This window comes from Brachycentrus maculatus, unplaced genomic scaffold, assembly GCF_059751285.1.
Source record: "Brachycentrus maculatus isolate JH-2025_06_01 unplaced genomic scaffold, ASM5975128v1 h1tg000317l, whole genome shotgun sequence".
NCBI lineage: Eukaryota > Metazoa > Arthropoda > Insecta > Trichoptera > Brachycentridae > Brachycentrus > Brachycentrus maculatus.
Genome location: NW_028281066.1, coordinates 48,689 through 72,109, shown reverse-complemented (window position 1 = coordinate 72,109; position 23,421 = coordinate 48,689). Strand labels below are relative to the sequence as shown.

Genomic DNA, 23,421 nt, shown 5'->3' with positions numbered 1-23,421 from the left:
AAGCTTCGGATAGTTGGGAGAAGTACTCGAAAACTCCCTTTAATGTACAGTTTCTAGTAGGCAGAAGCATCTATTTTTAATTGGTAAATAATTGATGATTGAAGTCCTGGATCTTGGAAGTTCCGAGCTTCCAATTTGCATAATTAATTAATAAGTTTCAGCTCCTTTAGGACGAAATTATTCGTCGTTCCAAAGTTTTTTTCTCCTTTTTTCCTACCTCGCTATATTTCTCAGTGCTTATTTAATAAAAGCTTCCATTCTGCCTCGAGTAAAGCTATTCATTTTACATTTTTAATAATGTGTCCTAAGTAAATTTTTCGTTCACAAAAACAGGACTTGAAAATACAAAGGACCTTTTAGGCTCCTTTTTAATACTTTTAATGGAAACAAAATAAACCCGAATTTCCTTCAGCTCGGTATAAATTAATTGCAAGCATGTAATTTATTATTCAAGGGTTATTCTGGAAATCGGATATTTTTCATGTTTAACATATTTTTGTAAAAGGTTAAAACATTGAATTTATTTAAAATATATTGTATTTAGTGTTTTATTTTATTATTACTTTCATCCCGAATCTTTTAACGTATGTCAAGAGTTACGTATTAAAGATTGATAAGTAAAAACATTAAATATTAATAGGTGCTCTTTCAAGAATTGAGCTTTAGAATAGAGCTAAGAATATAGTAATCCAACGTTTAATCTACCTTGGAGGTGAAAAACAATTAAATTAACTTTATACATAATTGTAGAACATTTCCGTAGCAAGCCGGAAGCAAAGCGGAACAGAATAAAATACAAAAATATATTTGCAACAATAAAAGCAAATTAGGTTTGAAGCTGTTTCAATTTGCTTTTCTTCCCTTTCTCACCCTCATTAGAGGAAGGGATGAAGAAAGTACTACCTCACAATGGCCAGAAGACAAGAAAGAAATTAGCTGTCACCAAGTATTACAGAGCTTTTGCAACACAATAATTCTGCAAAAATATGTCGGTAATTACTACTATTGTCGGCGTTATTGTCAAGATTAAACTTTCCAATTTGTTGTTATAATACGTTTATATCGTTTGGTCGACGCGTAACATTTTTTTTGCCTTTTATTTACTAAACAACCCATTGTTATTTACGGCGTATGGGGTATTGAATTATATTGGTGAGGGGATGTATACAAATAATTATTCTTTGTTCACATCATTTCGAGTGTGTTTAAATACTCGTTGTTATAATTGTCTTCAAATACTTGTTGGAGTTATGTAGGTATTATGAAAAAAACTAAATAATTTATGACATATGTAAATACCTCGGCGCCCATATTCTTCTTAATTTATGTTAAGATGTGAATTTAAAAAAAAGTTCTTTAGATCATAATATTTCAACTGGCAAGCTTTAGCTTAATCTGGTAAAGTTTATTATGTCTTTTTGAAATTTTATTAGGTAAAACGAAAATATTCCTATTTATTATATTTTAAGATATTTTTTCAATTTAGTAGATAAAATACTGCTTTTGTGCTTATAAGAAATGCACACCACTATGTAAAAGTTAAACGATAATTGAATTTAAAGTTAATTAAAATTACTTACAATGATTGTATTCCTTCAGTAGACTTATATGAAATTTGTTCGATTGGTGATTGAGTGGTACTAAAATAATAGCCGCCAGTTAAGCCAGCACCTACATAAGTTTTCCGGAAAAACTGTTCGGCAAAACCGTCCTACAAACAACCTCTTTACTGTTCCTGGGTCCCCGGAGGTTGTATTCGGGACATTAATAGGGTTAAGTACTACCTAAGCGAATTTATTGTTTTGTAGGACATTAGAAGAGAAGAACTGAAAACGTTCCCTGAAAAGATGTTTCACTGAAAATTCCTCGGCTAATGCGAGCACCGTGAGCACTGAAAACATTTTCTTCACATTAGTTTTTGGGATAACGCTAAATCTTTCCATTTCTACGCCATTACGTGGTCTACAGCTGAAATACCCACCGTTTTTCGGTTCATTATTTTTTCCATCATTTGATTCTATACTTAATTGGGTATACCGTAAACTATGACCCTAACAACGCGATAAAAGTCGTTTCTCGTCCCATATTTCTCTTCAGGCGATATAAATTCGAAAGCAATAGATGTGGTAGGCTTCGACCTAAACATACTAATTATGCATTTTTTTGCTTACATCAAATATCTTTAAATACTTTTACTACCACTGCGCCGTTTCTCTACAAGGGTAGGCAGAGAAGATGAAACGCCACATTCATCTGTCCACTTACACGCCTAGCTTCCTCTATATCTAACTAGTCATACATGCTCTCCGATTGACGCGAACAGATTTCAGATTCTTATTTGGTATTTCCATATCTTTCTTGGCCTTTTTCTCGCCCAACTACATTTGCCAATCATCTTCTCTATGTCATTATTCCTTCTTTCATTCACTCTATATATCTAAAACACTTAAAAAACATTTCTCTGTCTTTTCAACTGCCTTCAATTCAACTAAACATTGCTATCCATTTTTTTGTAGGAGCACTGTTAACAATGCATTATGTTTTCAAAACATAAAAAAAATGCTTTTAATACGATAGATAATAAATTTACCTCGCGTAGAAAAGGCGTATTTTAAAAAGCTAATTATGGAATAAATAAGCTTTTGGATGAAATCAATGAGTGCGTTGGTACGACAACGTTTATTATTTTTATAGTACTAAATATACTATAGGTACTAGCCAAGGATAATATAAAATAATTATTAAAGTAAAAAATCATTTTAATTTGTTTTAACTACCCTAGAGATTGAACCCGGGACCTCGATCATGAATAGCCAAATATATTATTTCTTTTTTATTGATTTGGCATTTGATTTGTAGAACTCCATTTAAATTTATGTTTTAATTTTTAAATCAAACACAAATTCTTGCACATGTTAAAACGATCACATAAATACCTAGAATTGTATAGCTACATAAGGACCGTCAGTCCATTAAATCTTCACATTTGTTTAAAAATGCTATAACTAGCCGAAATAATTGTCACAATATTAATTTTTATGTGTTTTTTTAATAAAATACAACTTAGTTGACTCAAAAAATCTGTTTGATTTTAAAATTAATACATAAATGTTATTACTTCATTATAGAGGCAGACATAAATAATAATAATAATAATTACATAAAAAAAATCAGTGTAATATATAAATATAAAAAAAACTTTTGGAAAATAAATTGAGTTAACTTTTAAATTCACAGTTATGCATAAATTTTATTTAGATATTCATTAAAAAGTATTAGCCTGAAGAGTTTTTCAGCGTAAAAAAGTTGTGTGTTTGAATCTGAATCCATATAATTTAATTGTACTAATAATTCAATTTTGTTACCTGCCGAAAGCCGAAAGGGGTGTGTTCTGGGCTGTGAATCATTACTTATTCTCATCCGTAATCAGATTGACCTTGGCTAGCGGATGCTTTGTGGATAGAAACTTTTAATGGCTTTCCTTAACAAAATGGATAAGGAGCTTGGAGCAGCTTTTAAGATTATCTCCAACTTCTTTTAATGGCTCAAACCGAGCTTCAGCGGGTATAAAGATAAATGCATAGTCATTTCCTTCGCTAATGTACAGCGGAGAGCTCCCAAAGGAAAGGATTCCCGTCTACCTGCAATTTTGATTTGCATTTTAAATAACTATCTTACCTCTTCCTTAACTTCCGTCGAAAGCAAAATGTAGGCAATTCAAGATTTAATCATAAAAAACTTATGTGTCCATATAAAATTATTTTCAATATTTTCATTTCAATCATTCAAACCCTTATCCGTACCCCAATGGTGCATAGGGTACTGCATCTTGTATTATCTTGATTGTTAACACATGAAGGAAAGGTGATCAGCCCTCCGCTTCCGGTACCAGTCCAAGGTAATATTGAATAAATATAAGAGTGAAATAATCACTTATATTTATTTGAACCCCCCTGGAAATTGAACTCGGGACCTCCAGTACGGTAGCCGAGCGTACTGACCATTACACTACGGAGGCGGACACGGAATATTTTTAGGTATTATAATTATTAATATAAACAAAAATGTAAATATTTGTTTGTTTAAAATCTTAAATATAACTAACTAACCATCACGCTGCTTCTCTGAAGAAGTAGGCGGAGAGAAAAGAACGCCAAACCACTCTATAATTACACACATTCTTTGCCTCTTCCACATTCACGTATCTCGTCATACTTACCCGCTGATTAATCATAGTCCAATCATACCAAGTTTTCCTCGGTATTTTCTGCTCCTATTTCAAGAACATTTGTCTCGTAAATTTGTTTTACAATTCAAGGCTTACTTTGATTTTTTTACACAATGTTGCACTTGGATACGCGCATATTTAAATGCAATATTGTGTCCGTTTTTTTAAAAACTTTTTAACTGCAATGACAATACCATTTCAGTTTTGCATGTTTTCGAATGCCCAGAAAATGTACTATATCCCAGCAAAAGCGGCACATTTTTAATTTAATCTTTACCCGCTACAGGGCAGAAAGTGTTGCTTTTGCATTTTGAATAAAATGTAATTTTTTTAATTTAATAAATATTTTTCAAATGGAGAAAAAACATTCAGGTTTAACCTTAAAAGATCTGTTGCACAGTTAAAAGTTCAATAAGTGGCTTGTTATTTATTTTTAATACATTTTATTATATATTTAAACATTAAAAACGATCTCCTGATAAATCAAGTTTTTTTTATATATGGCGTTGTTGAAAGGAGTGAGCGATTTGTGGAACGTATAACAATTGCAATTGTAAAGGCAAGTTATTAGTACTGCACTTTAGATAATTAGATCTTAATGAGTTATCAAATTTATAATTGATGACACTCTTTAAGAAAAATTTAATGCAAATCAATGATTTCATTAAAAGTAATAACCTACTGTAATACTTGAACCTAAGCGTAAAATAATAAAAGAGAATTGAAAAAAGAAGAAAGGAGAAAGGAGAAATAAGAAAGTAGATAACAAGTTTAAACGTTCTTATACGATGTGCATTTTAGAGGTTTGGGGGAAGAACATGTCCTCACAAAAGTTTATTTTCCTAGACGATTCATTTATCAGGAAATCAAAAGAGGAAAAGTGTAAATAAAATAATGCCAAAGGACCTTCTCTTCGCGTCGCTCTTCTTGCAAGAATAAATGCTCCTTTGGAGAAATCTTCCGCAACGTTTTTATTTGCGTCTCTTCATATCCTAATAAAGACAGTTGTCTTCCTTTGAAATTCCCTCCTTTATTCTAGACAGTTTCAAGAAGACATTATCCTTCGGGAAAAGGAGGTAACTATAAAACTGCGAACGTAAACTTGTGCATGAGAGAGTTGCTCCTTTTTATGTCGTTTGAATTCTTAGAATTTCTCAAATGATATCAAATATATATCGTTCACTCCTTTCAAGAACGTCATAAATTAAAAATCGACAATTTTCACTTTACTAGTATTACTTTGTCAACATATTGTAGAGGAAGCATATTTGATCTAAATTCGTGAGTTTAACCCGAAATTAAATAAATTGATATGTGTTTTGCCACAACTGATAATTTAATAACCATTTCAAGTCAAATTAATAAACATAAATATAATATATGTGCATTTAAATAGCGTCTAGTTTTATCACAAGAAGAAACACTTCAACCTTAATTTAATTTAACAAACCTTAATTTTAAAGTAAGGGTCGGACTGCATTACCCGTTTAATCAGAATTTCACCTTAGGGCTTTACGTCGACCAGCCCCTAAGGGTGGAAGTTGTATTATTATTTAATTTAAACTTGGGAATACCGCTGATTTCAGATGTCAAAAACAAAAGTCCGCGGTTCAACGAAAACAATGCATTGTGAAATACTTTTATAACTGAATTTTAGACAAAAAAGTAATATAAATTTTGCAAAACCTCACCTTGTTTTATCTTAAAAAAAAAGTAATACATTTCTTAACTATTGAGAATGTTTTCTTTACTATAGAAGAAATTTAAAAATTAAGTCTCGTATAATTTTTAAAATATAAAATAATATTACATTAAATGGTGATATTTATCCATTTTTACCATTTCTTGAAATCGATTGTTTTATGATATATTCCGAAATATTTTCAAATACCTTATACGGTATATGAAAATGTTGTATAAATAGTGATTTTTAAAAAGTAAAAATTAAATTAATAACCGTATAAGGTGTTTGATAGGTATTAAACACGTGTCACAATAGATTTTAAGAAATAGTGGTATTTACCAGATAAAATTTTAATTGAAAACAGATGGATAATTTTAGGTTAACGTATGATAAAAAAAACATCAATGTTTTTCAAAAGAAAATATCAAAAAATATTTCTGATTTTATTGTCTTCTTTAAAATCAACTAATCTCTCAACCCGAATTACAAACTAAGTATTTTCTTAGAATTACATTTTTTATTTCAAATTCACGAATGTGTTCGAATTCAAATTTGGTTGAAATAATATTTTGTTATTTTTAAAAGGCAGAATTTTCAAAAGAAAATCTATATGGAACGAAAACAAAGCTGAAAGACTTTATACAAAATTTCATTATAAAAAGGGCTTTACAGACACCGTTTTCTCGAATCTCGTACTGCATAAATATTTGTGACAAATTCATGAAATATCGGATAGAATATTTTGAATAATTTACCGTTACTTGAAAATCCTTTGGGACGAAGAAAGTGTTTTTTCCTTGGCATATGAAAAAAGTTTATTTTGAAATCTTTAAAATAAACAAAAAACACTGAGCGAAATTGATCGTAGGTTCATATTAAATTCTACATAACTTTCTAACTAACTATCATCCCGCTTCACTGCAGGGGTAGGCAGAGAGAGTAGAACGCCATACCATTCTGTCTTTGTTAAGATCCTTCGCGTCTTCCACATTCATGCATCGATATTGATGTTCTCGAAACTAGTCGTGTTTACTAAAAATAAACTCAAAAACTCTTATGCAAGGATTTAATTTTGAATTAAATTACAATTGTTTATTTTAAATAAAATAAAAAAATCTTTGAAGGTAATTTATGTTAATATTTTTTATCGCAAATGCATAGTTTTTTTCATGTTTTAAGAGCAATATATAGAATAAATGGATGTTCAAGATGTTAAAATTTATGCTAAAAAGTTGGTTTAAGAATTTAAGGAAAAATGATGCACTAAATATTCCAGGGCTTATCATAATAACGTCAGTTACGAGCCTTATTTATGCAATGCACATGGAACATAAAGCTGCCTCCACGTTTTTATTATTATGAATAAGTTATTTTTATTTCTCGCGGAAATAGGTTAGTAGCTTTCAAGGATCCTCCGTTTTGCTATTCCTTCAACGTTTATACCCAACTTTAAATAATAATGCATTCAGCGCAGGGAGATGTCCTTAGCCGTCAGTTACCTGATCTGGAATTTTCCTGAACGCCTGGTAGTTCGGTTTCAGGTAAACTCGAGGCTTTTAACTCTAGGTGCATTATCTGTAATATAATATTATGGCATCTGGTTACACCCTCTACACTATTCAAATATTTTTACAACTCAAATGCTAAATATTATACATAAGCTTTAAAAAAATATTTATTGGATCAAAAATTTATAAATTAAATGTAACTTTGTTTTAAAATCACTAAAACTAATTTAATAATAAAATGAAACCCTTATCCGCACCCCAATGGTGCATAGGGCCTTGCGTCATATAACGCAGTGTTATCTTGATCGTTTACACATGAAGGAAAGGTGATCAGCCCTCCGCTTCAGGTACCAGTCCAGGGTAATATTGAATAAATATTACAGTGAAAAAATCACTTATATTTATTTGACCCCCCCCTGGGAATCGAACCCGGGACCTACAAAACGGCAGCCGAGCGTGCTGACCATTACACTACGGAGGCAGACAAAATATCACTTCATATTCAGGTCATGCAAACTCGTTCATCGATCACTGATTCCAGTGCCGACCCTTCGAATATGTACGAATATATTTATTTACAAAGTTCATACGAACATGATTTCCGCATTTAGCTCCAATTATAAAGGGTATGCCCTCACAACCACTTGTCACTACAGCTAATGTTTTAATGAGGACAACTTGACATACATACGAGCACAACCGGCTTCACGAGAGAAAACGCTCAATATGGACTACACACAGATATTAAAACTCTTTTTCCTCACTGTAGTCATCTCTTTTAATTTTTCACTCTGTGATTTATTCTTGAAACCTTACATAACCATTTTTTCTCTTTTTTCATCGCTTTGCTCAGTGTGTCGTGGTTATACAATGCAGTGTATACCACAAGAGACCTAATCATCTAATCGACGCATTGTTATCTTGTCCGTTAATTCTTCTTCTTTTTCTTACTTTAATCTGCACCGTTTATCCTTACAGCTCACAATATGAATCACCAATGAAAGCTACGCTTATCAAAACATATTTTAATATGTTTTTGAAATAAAGTGGTGAAATACAGCATCAGGTTTTATTATTTTTCAAATGTTAAAGTGGTACAAAGTGTGGGAAATATTTTTAATATATTAATATAACAAATTTGAATATACCTTGTTTTTCAAAAACATTTAAAACTTTGTGGTTTTGTAATATTACATTCTCATTATTATTCATCGTTCACTTTGTGTCATACACTTAAAGACTCTACTTCAATACTATCGATTTTGGAGTAGTATTGGAAATTATTCCATAAGATCAACTGTAAAATTTTAATATCAGGACATCGGAATAAGACTGTTAAAAACAGTTGTATGTTTTGACGTTTTGGGATAAATGGCTACCTTCATCTGTACTAACATACAAGTTAATTAATCAGTATTTACAGGCCGTGCTAATTTAAACAGAGAGTAATTAATGTGAAACGAGCGGAATTGAAATAACTACAGTAATTTATTTGTCTCTATAGTGCAGTGATGAGCACGTTTATATATTGTGCTACAGCTCCGAAGTTTGATTCCCAATAGAAATAAACTAAAATAACAATTTTTTTAATACATATTAAAATAATATATTTTAACCGTTATAAAATAAACGTGGACGACCGAAAAAGACTTGGCACGATCAGATCAATCAGAACCTAAAATCTGGCGGTGTCAAAAGTCTGCGTAATCGGAGGGCATGTATGACTAGATGTATAGATGTGAAGGAGGCGAGGAGTGTATGTCAGGACAGAAGAGTGTGGCGTTCCATCCTCTCTGCCTACCCCTGCGGTAGGAAGTAGTATAAAATAAATAGAACACAAACTTTGTTAATAACAATTTTTATTTTTTAGTACTATTATTCCAACCGTTTTCAACAAAGTTTATTTTATAAGAATATCCGTATGTAGACATCCCTAAAGAGGACAATGTGCTTGTCATAATCAGTTTAAATAAAAGTACAAAAAAGTGGTTAAAAACAAAGATTTTGTTTTACTTTTTTATAAAGTTTAAAAATATGTTTTTAAGTTATTATTATAACCTAAATCTGATTTATGAAAAGCTAGATTTATCATTTGGGCATCGTATGATCAAAAATCGAGATTAAACTGTTTTTTTTTAAATAAAAAAATCTTTTATCACATTTAAAACTAACTATTACTTACACTTAATTTACATCCTATTTACATTTAAATCTTCTTACAGTAAAATTCTTTCAAGCTATTTTCTCTCTTCATACTGTGACCATATAATGCAGTGCACTATGCACCATTGAGTGTAGATAAGGTTTAGTAATAGTAGATAGGTCACTTGTATACCATGCATTGTGTATTTTTTTAAATTAACAAATTGATGGAAACGACACATTAAATTAGAAGCCATAATTACGCTCGAGAGACATGTCGATGTTAAATGAAACAATGCGCTTTGGAAAGTGATGTCATGATCAGATATTGACATAGACATATTTCGATGGAAATTTCCAAACTCAATTAATATACTCTTGAAATACAAATCAATTTTCCGATTTCGAACAAGTCATTTGATACCACCCCTTTATGCGGCAGTGGATAATAAAATAAAGCAGATTTGTTTTTGCTTTTTTATGATTCTTACTGATATTATTGTTGTTATTTATTTTTTCAGACGTTGGATAAAATTTGTTTGTTACAAAAATTAATACGGATTTATAATAACGGTAAAATAGTGAACGTTACATAAATGTATAAAGTGATCACTTAAGTCAGATAAATGCCAAGTTGTAAGCCCTGGGATTCTCAGAGTTTTTTTTCAGAATTTCATTGATTTATTAAAAAAAATATACAAACATTCATATAAACATAAAAATAAATATTTATTTGTCCTCCGTTGCGTAATGGTAAGCGTGTTTATCTACCGTGCTGGAGCTCTCGGGTTCAATTCCTAGGGGGGGGGGGGTGAAGTGAAAATAAATATGAATTATTTTACTCGCAATGTTTATTTAATATAACCCTGGACTAGTCCTAAAGCGCAGGAGTGATTAACTTTTCTTTCATGTAAGTAACGATAACACTGCATCAATACGATGCAGTGCTCCATGTACCATAGGGAGTGGATAAGAGTTAGGAGATTGTTTTAAAATTTTATGAAACCACGGCTTGGAATATAAATACTATATATTCAAACCCTTAGATAGACGTATCTGTAGCTTTCGAATCTTGTCGTAACAATATACTTAAGTGGTAAAAAACAAGTTTTTTTAGCTATAATTTAATTACGTTCTACCCAAAAGTGGACCACGGACCTCACATACAAATGAAAGAGTATCTGATCAGTAAAACGGTTCTTTCATCTCACCAATAGATATCTCTAGGGAAATTCTAATGCAAATTGGATCATATGTATATATAGAACTTCCAAGAATTTGAGTGGTGTGATTGTCAATCATACGTAAAATTGGTGAATGTTACACGTGTGTAAAGTGATCACTTAAACCAGCCTATGACGGTCGTAAGCCCCGTAAATGCCCAGACTTCCATGTTCTTCTTCGTCTTTGTTGAGATTTCAAATGATAAAGTGATATCCTTCACCAAATAAAAAATTAAACCCAGGTAAAGAACTATTTCACTTTTAGTTCGATCACCTACGGTGATTTTTTTTTTCTCTATAGGGGTTGCTCGATATACAAGACCAATTCTGTACGCCTTTCTTGTTGTATAAGCCTGTTTGCCAGTTCTTACTACCCTTATTTCATTCACCCCACAGCCTGAAGCATTAAGAGCCTTAGTAATGAGACGGCCTTGAACTTTTTCACCTGTTGTGTTCAACCTTTTCTAAACCACATTCCACTTAGGGGAAAGTTCTCTTACAACACGCGTGTATCAATTATTCTTCGGATTTTGTATGTAACTTAATGCCAACAAGTAATTAAGTACATAATGTGTTTCAATATCCGTGATACGGTTAACACGGGAATTCGTAAAATAAATTACTTTGATTTTTTTATATAGTTTATATTTAAAGCACTAACATTGTGATTTTCCATTTTATAATTAAAATGTAACTTTATTTTAAAATCAACACAAAAATATAAAACCACTTGAGATCTACCTAACCATCAAAATATTTTGAATATTGTTTAGTAGATAGTGTTTTAGTATTAATCAGTCTTGACAAAGAAGCGGTTAGCTTCGGAACCGGTAGACATTTCAATAAAGTTATCATAAAATATTTTTAGTGATTTTAAAACAAAGTTACATTTTAATTATAAATTACTTTTATTTACTCGTAACACCTGTCTAATTCATATGAATGTGGTTAAGGCGTTTAGCTACATTGTCATGAATTGGTACTTGAAGCGCAGGGCTGATCACCTTACCTTCATGTACTTTATGATGAAGACAACACGGCTAATATGCGATGCAGTGCACTATGTACAACTGTGTGGTGATATGGGTAATTATATATATACAAAATAAATATCACAAACTCTGTGCGTGCGTTTACACTAATAAGAAAAATAAATAAACCTAGTTTTATTACAATATTCTTTCTTGTATCTTTTTTGTTATGTTAATTTATTTTATTATATTTTAAAAACTGTTTATACCATATGAACCTTTTGCACTCTTTACCTTAAGGCTAAAAATAAAGTTGAATAAAATTAAATAACTTGCATGTAAGTATACAATATAATATAATAAAGTAGTTTAAAGCTATTTAATATATTTATCAGAAAAAAAATTGAGAAATATTAAGGAAAACGTAAAAAAAGAAAGAGTTTAAGAAAAATAAAAAATAAATTTGTATGCATTAGTACGAACATTAAATATGAAAAAATCTCTATGAATTTATTTATATAAGTACTGAATAATTCATAGGGCGAGTATTTATTACTTCATTCTACTAACCATTATGCTGTTACAATAATGTACCAAGATAATATTAGAAATTTAAAGGTTTTTTTCCTTAATTCGTTTTTCACAATGTTATAAAATAAATTTACCAGAAAAAACGATAATTTTCTCTTAAAATATCAAGTACATAAATAAACATAATAGTTGAAATGTATTTTTACGGTTTGTAGGGCCGTATGAATTAGAGGCTTTTCTTGTCTCGTGCCTTTGAATAAATAAAAAATAAAGTGAAAGCACTAGGGCACCGTTTTACGCTTACATAGTGTACACGATTAAGTAAGGAAAAGATTGCGGGACACATTTTTCACGACCCTCCCGTGGTTTAATTTGATATTCCCGAAATGCGGGGTACATTATTTATTTTCACGTAATAAATTGCGGCCAAAGTAGGGTAACTTTACCCCACTTATACGGCAGGGAGCTCTCCACTTGTATAGTTGGTCTCGGGGCCCTGCGAGCGGTAAGCGGTGGGCCCTTCACATTGCTAATTCAGGGGATGTTTATTGCTCGTACCTCCACGCAAATTGTGGCAAAATGTTAATAAATGTTGGAAAACTAAACGACATTTCATTTCAGACTTTTCTTCTAAGTTTATTATTAATAGAGCGCTTTATAATTTGGCTTATACTACCATAGGAAATTGTACTGTTAATTAGACAATAATATGAATAAACAGAATGAAGCTAAAACGTGCAACGAAAAAAATTGGCTACCATAAAAAAGCCCCAGGTTTATTCACATCTGAAGGGAATAAATATATATATATTAACAATGTTTTGAGTGTTTACAAATCTTTGTTCATAATCTAAGGTTCATTCCACTTACAAATTTCTAGGTTTTTGTAGGGTTGACGACATATCGTTGCCTAGATTAAGTAATCACTTTATACATCGTGCAACATTTACTATTCTTGCCTTGTTTTGAGACTCTTTTTTAAATCATTTTATTCACTTGAAATATTATTTTCAGCTATTTATTCTTACTTCAGACCGTTAGGAACTTTACTTATCAAGATTTTATTGATACGAGTATATGTTAATAGCAAAGATATAAAAGGTTAAATTAGATGGAAACATGGCAGTCTGACTATGTACAAGTGAAAAAATTAAACCTTGTGAAAACTAAAACTAAAAATATATTAAAAATACTTTAGTAATATTAATCAGAAATGAAGGGAATCCAGAACTAATGAAAAATGATTTAATTAATACAAAGTATCTTTATTACATAACTGTAAAGATTCACGTGATTTAAACCTTCCTTCTTTATTTGAGTGCTTTCACAAAAACATCATGGTTAGATTAATACACAGAACATCATAGTCTAAGTCGTTTAAACCTTATAATAATAAATATTTATATTTTAAGTATGCTGAATTCCACAGTAATTTTTTGTATTTCTTTCCAGAGATCCAAGTGAAGTTGTGTTACTGTGATGTACTGACTATTTACCACCATGACCGCCGCGAGTCGCCTCTGTTCGCTGTTCGCTGCGTTTCTCCTCTTCACTTCTCCTCTCCTGATAACTGCAGATAAGTGCACCACGTAAGTAAAAAAAAATCAAATTATTGGTCAGTGTCTACGACCATAAACGGTCAGTAATTAAAACAGTCATAATAAGATACACACAATACAAAAACGTCAATTAACTTAAAGTTAGAATCTAACATTTCTACCAAAATTATAAATAAAAAAGTCCCTTTTATACAATAATTTCGAGGAACAAAAAATAACTTTTTGGGTATTGTTATAAGACTTATATAGTTATAGAACTATATGTTCGATAAAGAGTGTTTTTCCCTCCCTGATAATGTCTCTGCAAAAAGCTTAAACCTTTCCAGTTCATTTGTTCAGCGGACATGACATGATAATTCTAGTGGAGATAGAACATGGATGTATATATATATATATATATATATATATATATATATATATAAATATATAAATATATATAAATACATATATATATATATATATATATATATATATATATATATATATATATATATATATATATATATATATTATATATACATATATATATATATATATATATATATATATATATATATATATATATATATATATATATATATATATATATATATATATATATATATATATATATGCATATATATATTTACAAATGTATGTGGGTGTGTGAGTATGTGGGTATATATTTAATGAAAAATGGGGCCCAAAAATTACTTCTAAATGATAATTATATCCAGAAAACTTATAAATATAGGAGTACGTGATAAAATAAATCAACCATAATGATATGTGATAAGTCGTTTATTTTTGTTTTGAGCCCTGACATGATGAATAATGGGATCGATTTGATTCAAAATGGGAAAACCCCGAGATGAATGCGAGACGCATCGAGAGAAGGAGGCTGTTGTGCAGACGTACGGATTCCGATCACGTTCGAAGGAAGAACGAAGGACGTAAAAAGAGGGAAGTCGAATAAAAAAGTCATCTGACAGATATGGTACAAGTTTTACACCTATGTACATATCTAAACAGGAGCGTAAAAGTCAGCAAATATGTTTTTTACTGCCGAATATAACTCTCTCGCCCCTCATGGGTTATTAATCTACCAAATATTAATAGTGGTTTATAACTGACACTTGAACTAGACGCAAGTACTAAAGTTTTATGTCCTCAAATACATGCCTTGAATGTAATTGGATCACATGTGTTATGCTGAAGGTCCCGGGTTTGATTTATTTTTTAATTACGATAAATATATATGTTAAGTTCATATACATTTTCCAGATATTGCAAAATTATTGTATTGAAAATTATCAACAAAAAAATTAAAGTGTCTAAATGCAATAAAGTACCAAAAATTAATATTTTAACAAAGCTAAATTTTATTGTATTTGCCAGTAATAAACAATAATAATAATAATAAATTTGGATAACTTATATAGCGCCATTTTCGTAAAATACTACCTCAAATACCTAAAATACAATTATTTATCTAAAGTCTAGCATTAAAAATATTTCCACTTATCGAACTTCCTATTTTTTTCGTCTGTAACTGTTTGTTAACATGAAAAAGGCACTTGAAATTATATATTTTTATAAATTTGTTTGGAGTAGATAGTTATTAATATCAATTAGCCTTCATAGCTAATCTATTTGTCAATATATATAAAGTCATAATAAGATACAAAGAGATTTTATTACAAGGTTATTTTGTATGTTATAAATTGAAACAATCAATATCTTGAATTCAGATAAGGATAAGATTTATTAACGTTGGATTTGAGATTTCAGCAAAAAAGGAATCAAAATTGAAAAATGGAATGGAATCGTCAAGAGACATTTAGAATTACGTAAAAACAGGTCTGTATTTGAAATGGAGTCCCTCAGCGAAGATTTATCACTTTCTGATAGATAAAGGCGTTAAAAGTCGAGAGAAACATTATAGATCAGATGAGATCTCGAGATGTAGCCCTGTGTGTGAGAGTGTGAGAGTGTGGGAGATGGGGGGTTGGAGGTGTTTCTGGAGAATAACATGATGTATGTGATACTAATATGAATGTGTTTATCTCAAGGAGAATTTGAGGGCAACATCAAACACCAAATGGGTGTCTCGTTTTAAAATATAAATACGTTTTAAATATCACACCTCACATATTGAATTGAAAAACACGTTTTTTATGCACTTGTATGAATATGTTTATCTCAAGGTGAATTTGAGGACAACATCGAATAAAAATGTATGTCGCGTCTTAAGGTATTTACTGTTTAAATATCAAATCTCGCACATTCGTTACATTGATATTCTCAAATAATGTATTGAAAAACATGTAATTTTTTTTAATTCAACATGTGCAAAAACATGTTTTTTTCTCAATACACTAATATAAATGTATTTTTCCCGATGAGAATTTGAGAGCAAAATAGCAAATGCGTGTCTCGTTTTAAAATATTTACTGTTTAAATATCAAATCTCGCATATTAAAAATTGAATTGAAAAACATATTATTTTTCATGTACGTCATTAAACTGTGATGTAATTCAAATAATAATTTGTTAACTCTTTCATGAGAATCACGTTCCCATAAAATTGGAAATATGAGCATATTACCCGAAACGGTCACAAACGTAATTATCTCAAAGAATTTTAAAACATATTTCGCTTCATTTAAACCTAGGAATATTTTTTAAAAAATGGCGGCTTCCATTGGGAATTTGCTTTTTATCACATCCTGTGATAGCAGTCTCATGGGTCGATTAAATGCGAAAATTATCATTTTATCGTTGTTTTGTAGTTTGTGCTTTTACTTTACTTATTTTCGACTAGAAACAAATATTTATCTTCATCTTAGGTAACGTTAACTTACTGATAATACATATTTACACGTCAAAAATAAAAGACGAAAAGTAATTGTAGATTTATAAATTTATACTACTAACTTAAGTAGGTATCTTTTGTATAGAATTCTAGCCCTGATATCTTTATACATATATTTAGGGTAGAATATCAGAGGAAAATTGTATGGCTGACCACAACACAAAAACACGCACTTGTACTAGTTTAATAGTAATAACGTAGAGATCCTAAAAGCATTTAACACCGAAGTCTTAACATCATAATTTTAATACATTAGAAACACAGATAAAAATATAAATGATTATAAATCAATGATTAATGAAAATAGCGATGACTTGAGGTTTCCCTTTTTGTTAAATTTTCAGTAATTAAAAAAATGAAATTCTTCTTCTCTTTTTTTCATTCTTTATCATCCCATAGGCATAAATTTAAATAAGTCGTTTAAAAAACACTCCAAGTTTAATAATTTTTTTTTTATATAATCAAATTGTGTGGATCGTAATATGTGTCTAATATATGTATATGAATAACGATATATCGGTAGTGTAAAGACAAAGGGGTACATCTGTCAAATTTTTCTTTTTTAAGTTTGTTCCACAAAATGTCTAACATAGTGTATTCCATAATCTGGCAAAAGAATAAAGCTGTAGTTGCAATACTTATTTAGTTTTCTTAAGATATGTACACATTAAAATACATAAACAAATGAGTTATTTAATTTCACAAGTTTTTTTTGCTCTCCTGTAAAATTTGATCTGAAACAGATATACCCCTTTGTCTTAACACTATCGATATGTACTCAATGTAAAGGTGTATTTTTTACATCTAGCTTCCTTATCCTTGCTTTTCTACTTACAGATCAGTCTCTTATGATAATATTTTTGAATATTTTAAATTGAGCCATTTTCGTGAAATACTGCTTAAAGGGTGCTTCAATAGTAGGTTGTATCATTACTATTTTTTACTTAGTCTCCACTCGTTTACTAGTGATTTAAATTGTAGGTTGAAAAATTCTAGTAAACAATCAAATGAAAACTTAATTTAAAATCCTTTCTATCGCATCCCGAATACAACATTAATTCTTTAAAGCTCAACGTATATTCTTTAAAACTTACGTAAATCTGACGTCATCGGATTCTATTTTTGTGGAATAAAATTTATATAGCGCCGGCCGACCGAATAAGGCTCTTCCGCGTAATAAACGCGCGAATTTATTGCCTGAGCGGGATTGTTTTTATTATGGCATAAATAATTTTACCTGCTTTGAATTAGTTGATCCCGGTAACGGGTTTACGTTGCCAGATTTTAAATTTGAAACTGAAACGACCCAAACGGCTGATCGTCAATTTGATGGCAGCGATCGTTTTATGTTATCACCCGACGCCCCTAAAAATGTCCATATTGCTATAGTGAAAAGAACAAAAATATGTATTTTTAAATAATCAAGTAATAATTTCAATTTGAAATTGTCGGCCCTTTTCGAAATTCGATTATTATCAGAATTCACAACAGTCATTATTTTAAAATATAAACAAAAATAAAAACAAATATGAACCGTAAAAATAGGCCTTTATTTCGACAAATTTAAAGAAGCCTCTTCTTTTTCTTATATCTTTTTTTTACTAATGTTTTACTTAGTAAATACCACTATTTCTTAAAATCTATTTTGAGAAATAGTGATATTTACTAAGTAAAACATTAATTAAAAATGGATAGATTTTACCACAAAGTGACTGCCGAATCAATTAATGAAAATATTTTTTTCGTAACTTTAAACTGCACTCAATGGTGCCTAGTGCACAACATTGTACAAAAAAAGTGTTAGCTCGATCATTTTACATATGAATAAAACCTGATTAGTCTTGAGCTTCAGGTACCAGTCCAGGGTTACATAAATGATTTAATAAGTAAAAATATTTTTTTTCATTACGACCGGCTAGGGACTGATCCTACTGCTAACAGCACGGTAGTTTTCTGAAATGTGTTTAAGCTACAAAAATATTACAAACATTTCTTTCAAAAGTTTTTTTTAATAAATAATAGATATATAAACGTTTTCCAATCCTTGAATTAAATTTATACGAGTGTATGCTAAAATAACTCAAAGAAATACATTTCACTTTTCCATTTTCTTTGACATTGGACTTAAATTTTGAATGAGGTAATAATTGAAGTGAAGATTTCGCAGGTGTTTTTAAAGTTTTATCACTAAAAAAGGTCGTGTTGAGTGAAATATTCAGGGAATTTTTTAAAGTACATAGATAGGTACGGAGATCTTTACATTATTATTTGATGTTACTCATATTTATATTAGCCTACCTTTGAAAAAGCTTGTGGCGTTTTAAAAGCTTTACAGGGTAAGGTTTAGTTATATGAATCATTACAAATTGAATGTCGATATAATGACAAAATAAAACAATACTTATTGTATTTTAAAATATTATAATACTGTTTATATAGCTTTCTAACTAAGTAACCATCACGCCACCTCTCCGTAGGGTAGGCAAATAGAATAGAACGCCTCACATATCTGTCTATACAAACAGTCTTCAGTACTTTTACATTCATGCATCTCCTCATACATATCCGCCGATTATTCCGACTCTTAACTCGACCAGATTCAAGTATTTACAAAAGTTGATTATGCCAAGTTTTCTTCGGTCTGTCACTGATCCTTTTTCCAACTGCATTCGCCATTATCAATTTGAAAAACTTAAGCCACCCGATTTTATTTTTACAACTTACTTCTACTCTAGTTCTACGCCATTATCAATGTTTGAATTAGTATTTTTTTTTAACTAGCGAGATCTCCATGAAAGTACTTTACACCTTAAAATATTGATATGCATATTTATGACTTCTGATCAAACCACTTTCAAGTATTTCAAAACCTCATGCCAAGTTTTTCTTGGTCTTCCTTTACTTCTGTTACTAATCACATTCACTTTTTAAATTTCTTTGTAATTTATATAATCGTTTATGAACTCCAAATTTTAACATTAGTTTAAGTCTGTTGTTTGACGTTTTATTTTATTTTGGAATAGTTTAAAAGAAACTAAAGCAAAAATACTCGAAAAATGGGTCACAAGGCATTTTTTTTAACAAACTCTTGATAATCCAATGTCAAAACAAAATATAAATTTTTAAAAAGTTAGAAGAAGTGTTTAAATATTTTTTGTGCTTTTAGATGTCACACAACTGCTACCGTCCATCGCTACTCCAACATTAAATATTCATGTTTTTATTTTCTCGAGTACAGAAGGTTAACTACTTGATCGTGTTTAATGTAGCCGTCATCTTACAGCACGCCTCCCTGTACCCATTCCCTCCGGTTGACAATTTATTTAGCTTTGTGTTTTTGTGTCATGTTATTTTCTGAAAATGTCAGGTTTTTATTTCTCTGTTTGCGTCTTACACTTTTCTTCATTAATCTGCGAGATGGAAATCCCTACCTACGTTAATATAGCTGAACTTTATGCACACTTATTAAGTTGGTTTGTGGTATTTTACGGGAAAACAATACAAGGTGTCTCAACTTGATATGAAACATTTATCGTTCTCTTGTGTATGAAGAAAGATGATCGAAGTTTGAGTATCCTAGGGCTTACGACCTGGCATTTAGGTGGCTTAAGCGATCACTTTATACACTTATGTGACGTTCACCATTCTGCATATTGCATCCAGAGTTCTGCGGTAGAGACCATGATCCACGAAAAAAGAGATATATTTTATAATAAAATAACAAGTATGTGATTTTTTCCACAAAATATGTTATTTTATTTTATAAAATGCAGTATTCCACCAAGAAATGTCAGTACAAAACTTCTAATTAAAAAGATATAAATTGACCTATTCATATCTAGAAACTGGGAACTTTTAGCAAGCTAACGGTTTACCTCGAAAAGTAAAGATAAATTAAAATATGTGATTTTTAGGGAAAATATGAAAATTGAGTCAGTTTAAACCCTTCCAGCTTCCAGTAGTTTGATTTTATCTAAATTAACTGCTTTTATTAAAGTATTCAAACACTTTTGATTGCAGTAAAAGTAAAATTGACCATAATAAGTTGTGTATAATAGTAAATTCATAACAGGTAGATTTTACTCTATACGAGCTCTATATATCTCTTACTCTCGAACGCTTATCGGTGGATATATATTACATCCCTTTATTTCCCTTGGCATAATTTCTAACGATAACCATATAAAAAACTGTTTTTCGTTTTTGCAAGCGAATCACATAAAATTGTACAAGTAAAGGCATTTGTTGAAAATGTTCGCCCTTAATCTAGGGGTGTTGAACATGGGTCATAACAACTTCCTATCTCTATCTCGTTTCTTCTCGCATTTATGCCTTCCTGGTGTCTCCATCTCCTAGCTCCGCGAGCACTGGACCAGAAGAATATTTAGGTCCTAATGATCCCCTGGAACCTTATAACTAATAGTTAAACAAAGAAAAATCCCTTTGTAGGCAAGCGGGAAAATAAATGTCACCTTTTGTGCCAGAGACTTGATGGCGCTCCATGAGCAGATAAGAAAAATGATAAATTATTCAAATGGTGAGACAATTTCCAGTTTCCGACCTTTCCGATTTTCCGGGAAAATTTTCTGCTCGGATTGTAAGTTTACCGCAACAATTTCCTTCCCGACTCTAGCAATCAATTGATTCTCGTTAGTGTAAATGGTAAACAATTATCATGATTTGTGAAATTGATTTCTAAATTTTCTCTTGTAATATGCTGAAATAATATTTTGATTATAATAAAATGGTGTACGGAGTACGTGGAAGTTTTGGTAAGGGAAGGGTAACTAACTATGAGTATTTCAATGTTTTGGAATTTAGTACATAAACCCTGATGATGACAAGGTTCTTGTCGAAACCGGTTGGATAATGTGTATTAATAAAAAAGTCGTTAAAACAAAGTTGTTTAATTTTATAAAGTTTATAAAATGTGCCACAAAGTATCTGCGAAAAACATTCAAGAAATAAAATGATAGTTTATTCCCTATAAGTAAAAACATTTCAGATATTTGTTCCTAGATTGATTCAAAAGTCGATGAAATTATTATAAAATACTCAAGATAATATAAAATTCTTAACAATGATAACTAATGCAAGGCTGAAATAAGCTGAGAATTGTCGATAAAATTAAGAAAGGTGTGTTAAGATGGTTCGGGTTTGTGAATCGAATGAGTGAAGAAACGATAAAACAAACTCATGAGACGAATGTGGTTGGTAATAGAAGCAGAGGAAGACCTAGGAAAACTTAGCATCAATACGATCCAGTATGATCTTAAGATCAATAATTCATATACTTAAAAGTGGTCAGTCAGAATAACCGGCGTGTTTGTATGAGAAGATGTATAAATGCTATTATCTTTGCCTACCCCTGCAGCGAAACGGCGTGATGGTTAGTTTTAACGTTTAAACTACTTACCATAGTTTATGATATCCCATTATATAATGGAATAACCCGTAAAGCCCTTGTTATTTGAAGTTTATCTGCAGGTAAAATAATTAAGGATCGCGAAGGTAAATGTGAAAAATACAACACCATACTTTACTGCCGAACATGCGTTGGAATCAAATATTAATCGTATTACAATATCATTTTTTTTCTTTGTTTACTATTCAATATATGGAAATTATTTAAATAAATAAAAAAATACAAAAGCATATATATGTTTATCGGCTTTTATATATAACATTTGGTTGTGATGCTGAAAATAAAGGATTTTTTTCTAAAGAAATTTGATCAACCTAGCATTGCACCAATTTGACACAATCTCTTATGCATCATTGGTAAGAAATATTATAAGTATTTTTTAATAAAGAATAGGTATAAATATTAAACAAGTCCACTGACATAAATAAGCTAAAGCGCCAGGTTAGTATAACAAGATTATATCAAAATATATTAAATTATTTTCCTTTGAGACAGGTGCTCCCTAAATAGGCCACCAAACAGACAAGAATTCGGTAGGAAACATAAATAAATATATTATGACTACGGTAATTAGGGACGAAGGGCTAAGAAAATGGGCTTGGAGCACTTATTTACAGACTATCAAAGGATAGACTAGGAAAGTGGCTCTAAAAGTGTGGTCCGCGGAGTTCTGAGGCTTCCCAAGGAAGGATTAAAACCAATATTTTTAGCTTTTCCACTTTTTTTTATTTGACCAGCGACCGGGTTTCGTCGTTACCGACATCATCAGACTGGTGAGAGGCTATACAAATTGTTATGTTATATATAAAAGAAGGCAGGAGTTGATAACCATGATTTGATATAATTTTATTGAGAAATTAATTTAATTTGAGTGAATTTAAGTATTGTATGATATTAAAAATATTTTATATAAAGGTTTTTTTGTATTGAAAGCACGATTTTATATAAAGTTATAATAGATTTGCATTTTTTGTAAATGAATTTAAATTATGTAACGAAGTATCCGGAAATGCTGGTTGACGGCTCCTTCCACTACGCTGTGGTTGTCCGGGGGGAGTCCGAAGTTCTCTGAAATGTAAATTTCCCGGCAGTCATTTCTTATCGACAAGACATTAAGGCATCTATTGTTTTTTTTCTAATGGGTAAAGTAAGGGAGAATGAATGTGTGTTACTTGATCATTTAATATGTCTTTATTGTGACAATGTTGTGACAGTCTGATGATGTCAGTAACGACGAGAATATTCCAGTGGCTGATATAAAATAAATAATATATATATATATATGTAGTTTATATC

General features: G+C 30.5%; 1 protein-coding gene across 1 annotated transcript in view; it reads left to right on the top strand.

Moving 5' to 3' along the window:
* The window catches only part of LOC148304437 (uncharacterized), a gene marked incomplete at its 3' end in the record, with an annotated part of 115,222 nt that overhangs the window by 51,199 nt on the left and 40,602 nt on the right, over window positions 1–23,421 (top strand). Inside the window, exon 3 of the mRNA XM_088268307.1 lies at window positions 13,740–13,876. Within this exon, the coding sequence (XP_088124433.1) occupies window positions 13,788–13,876 (89 nt within the window). The remainder of the gene's footprint in view (window positions 1–13,739; window positions 13,877–23,421) is intronic.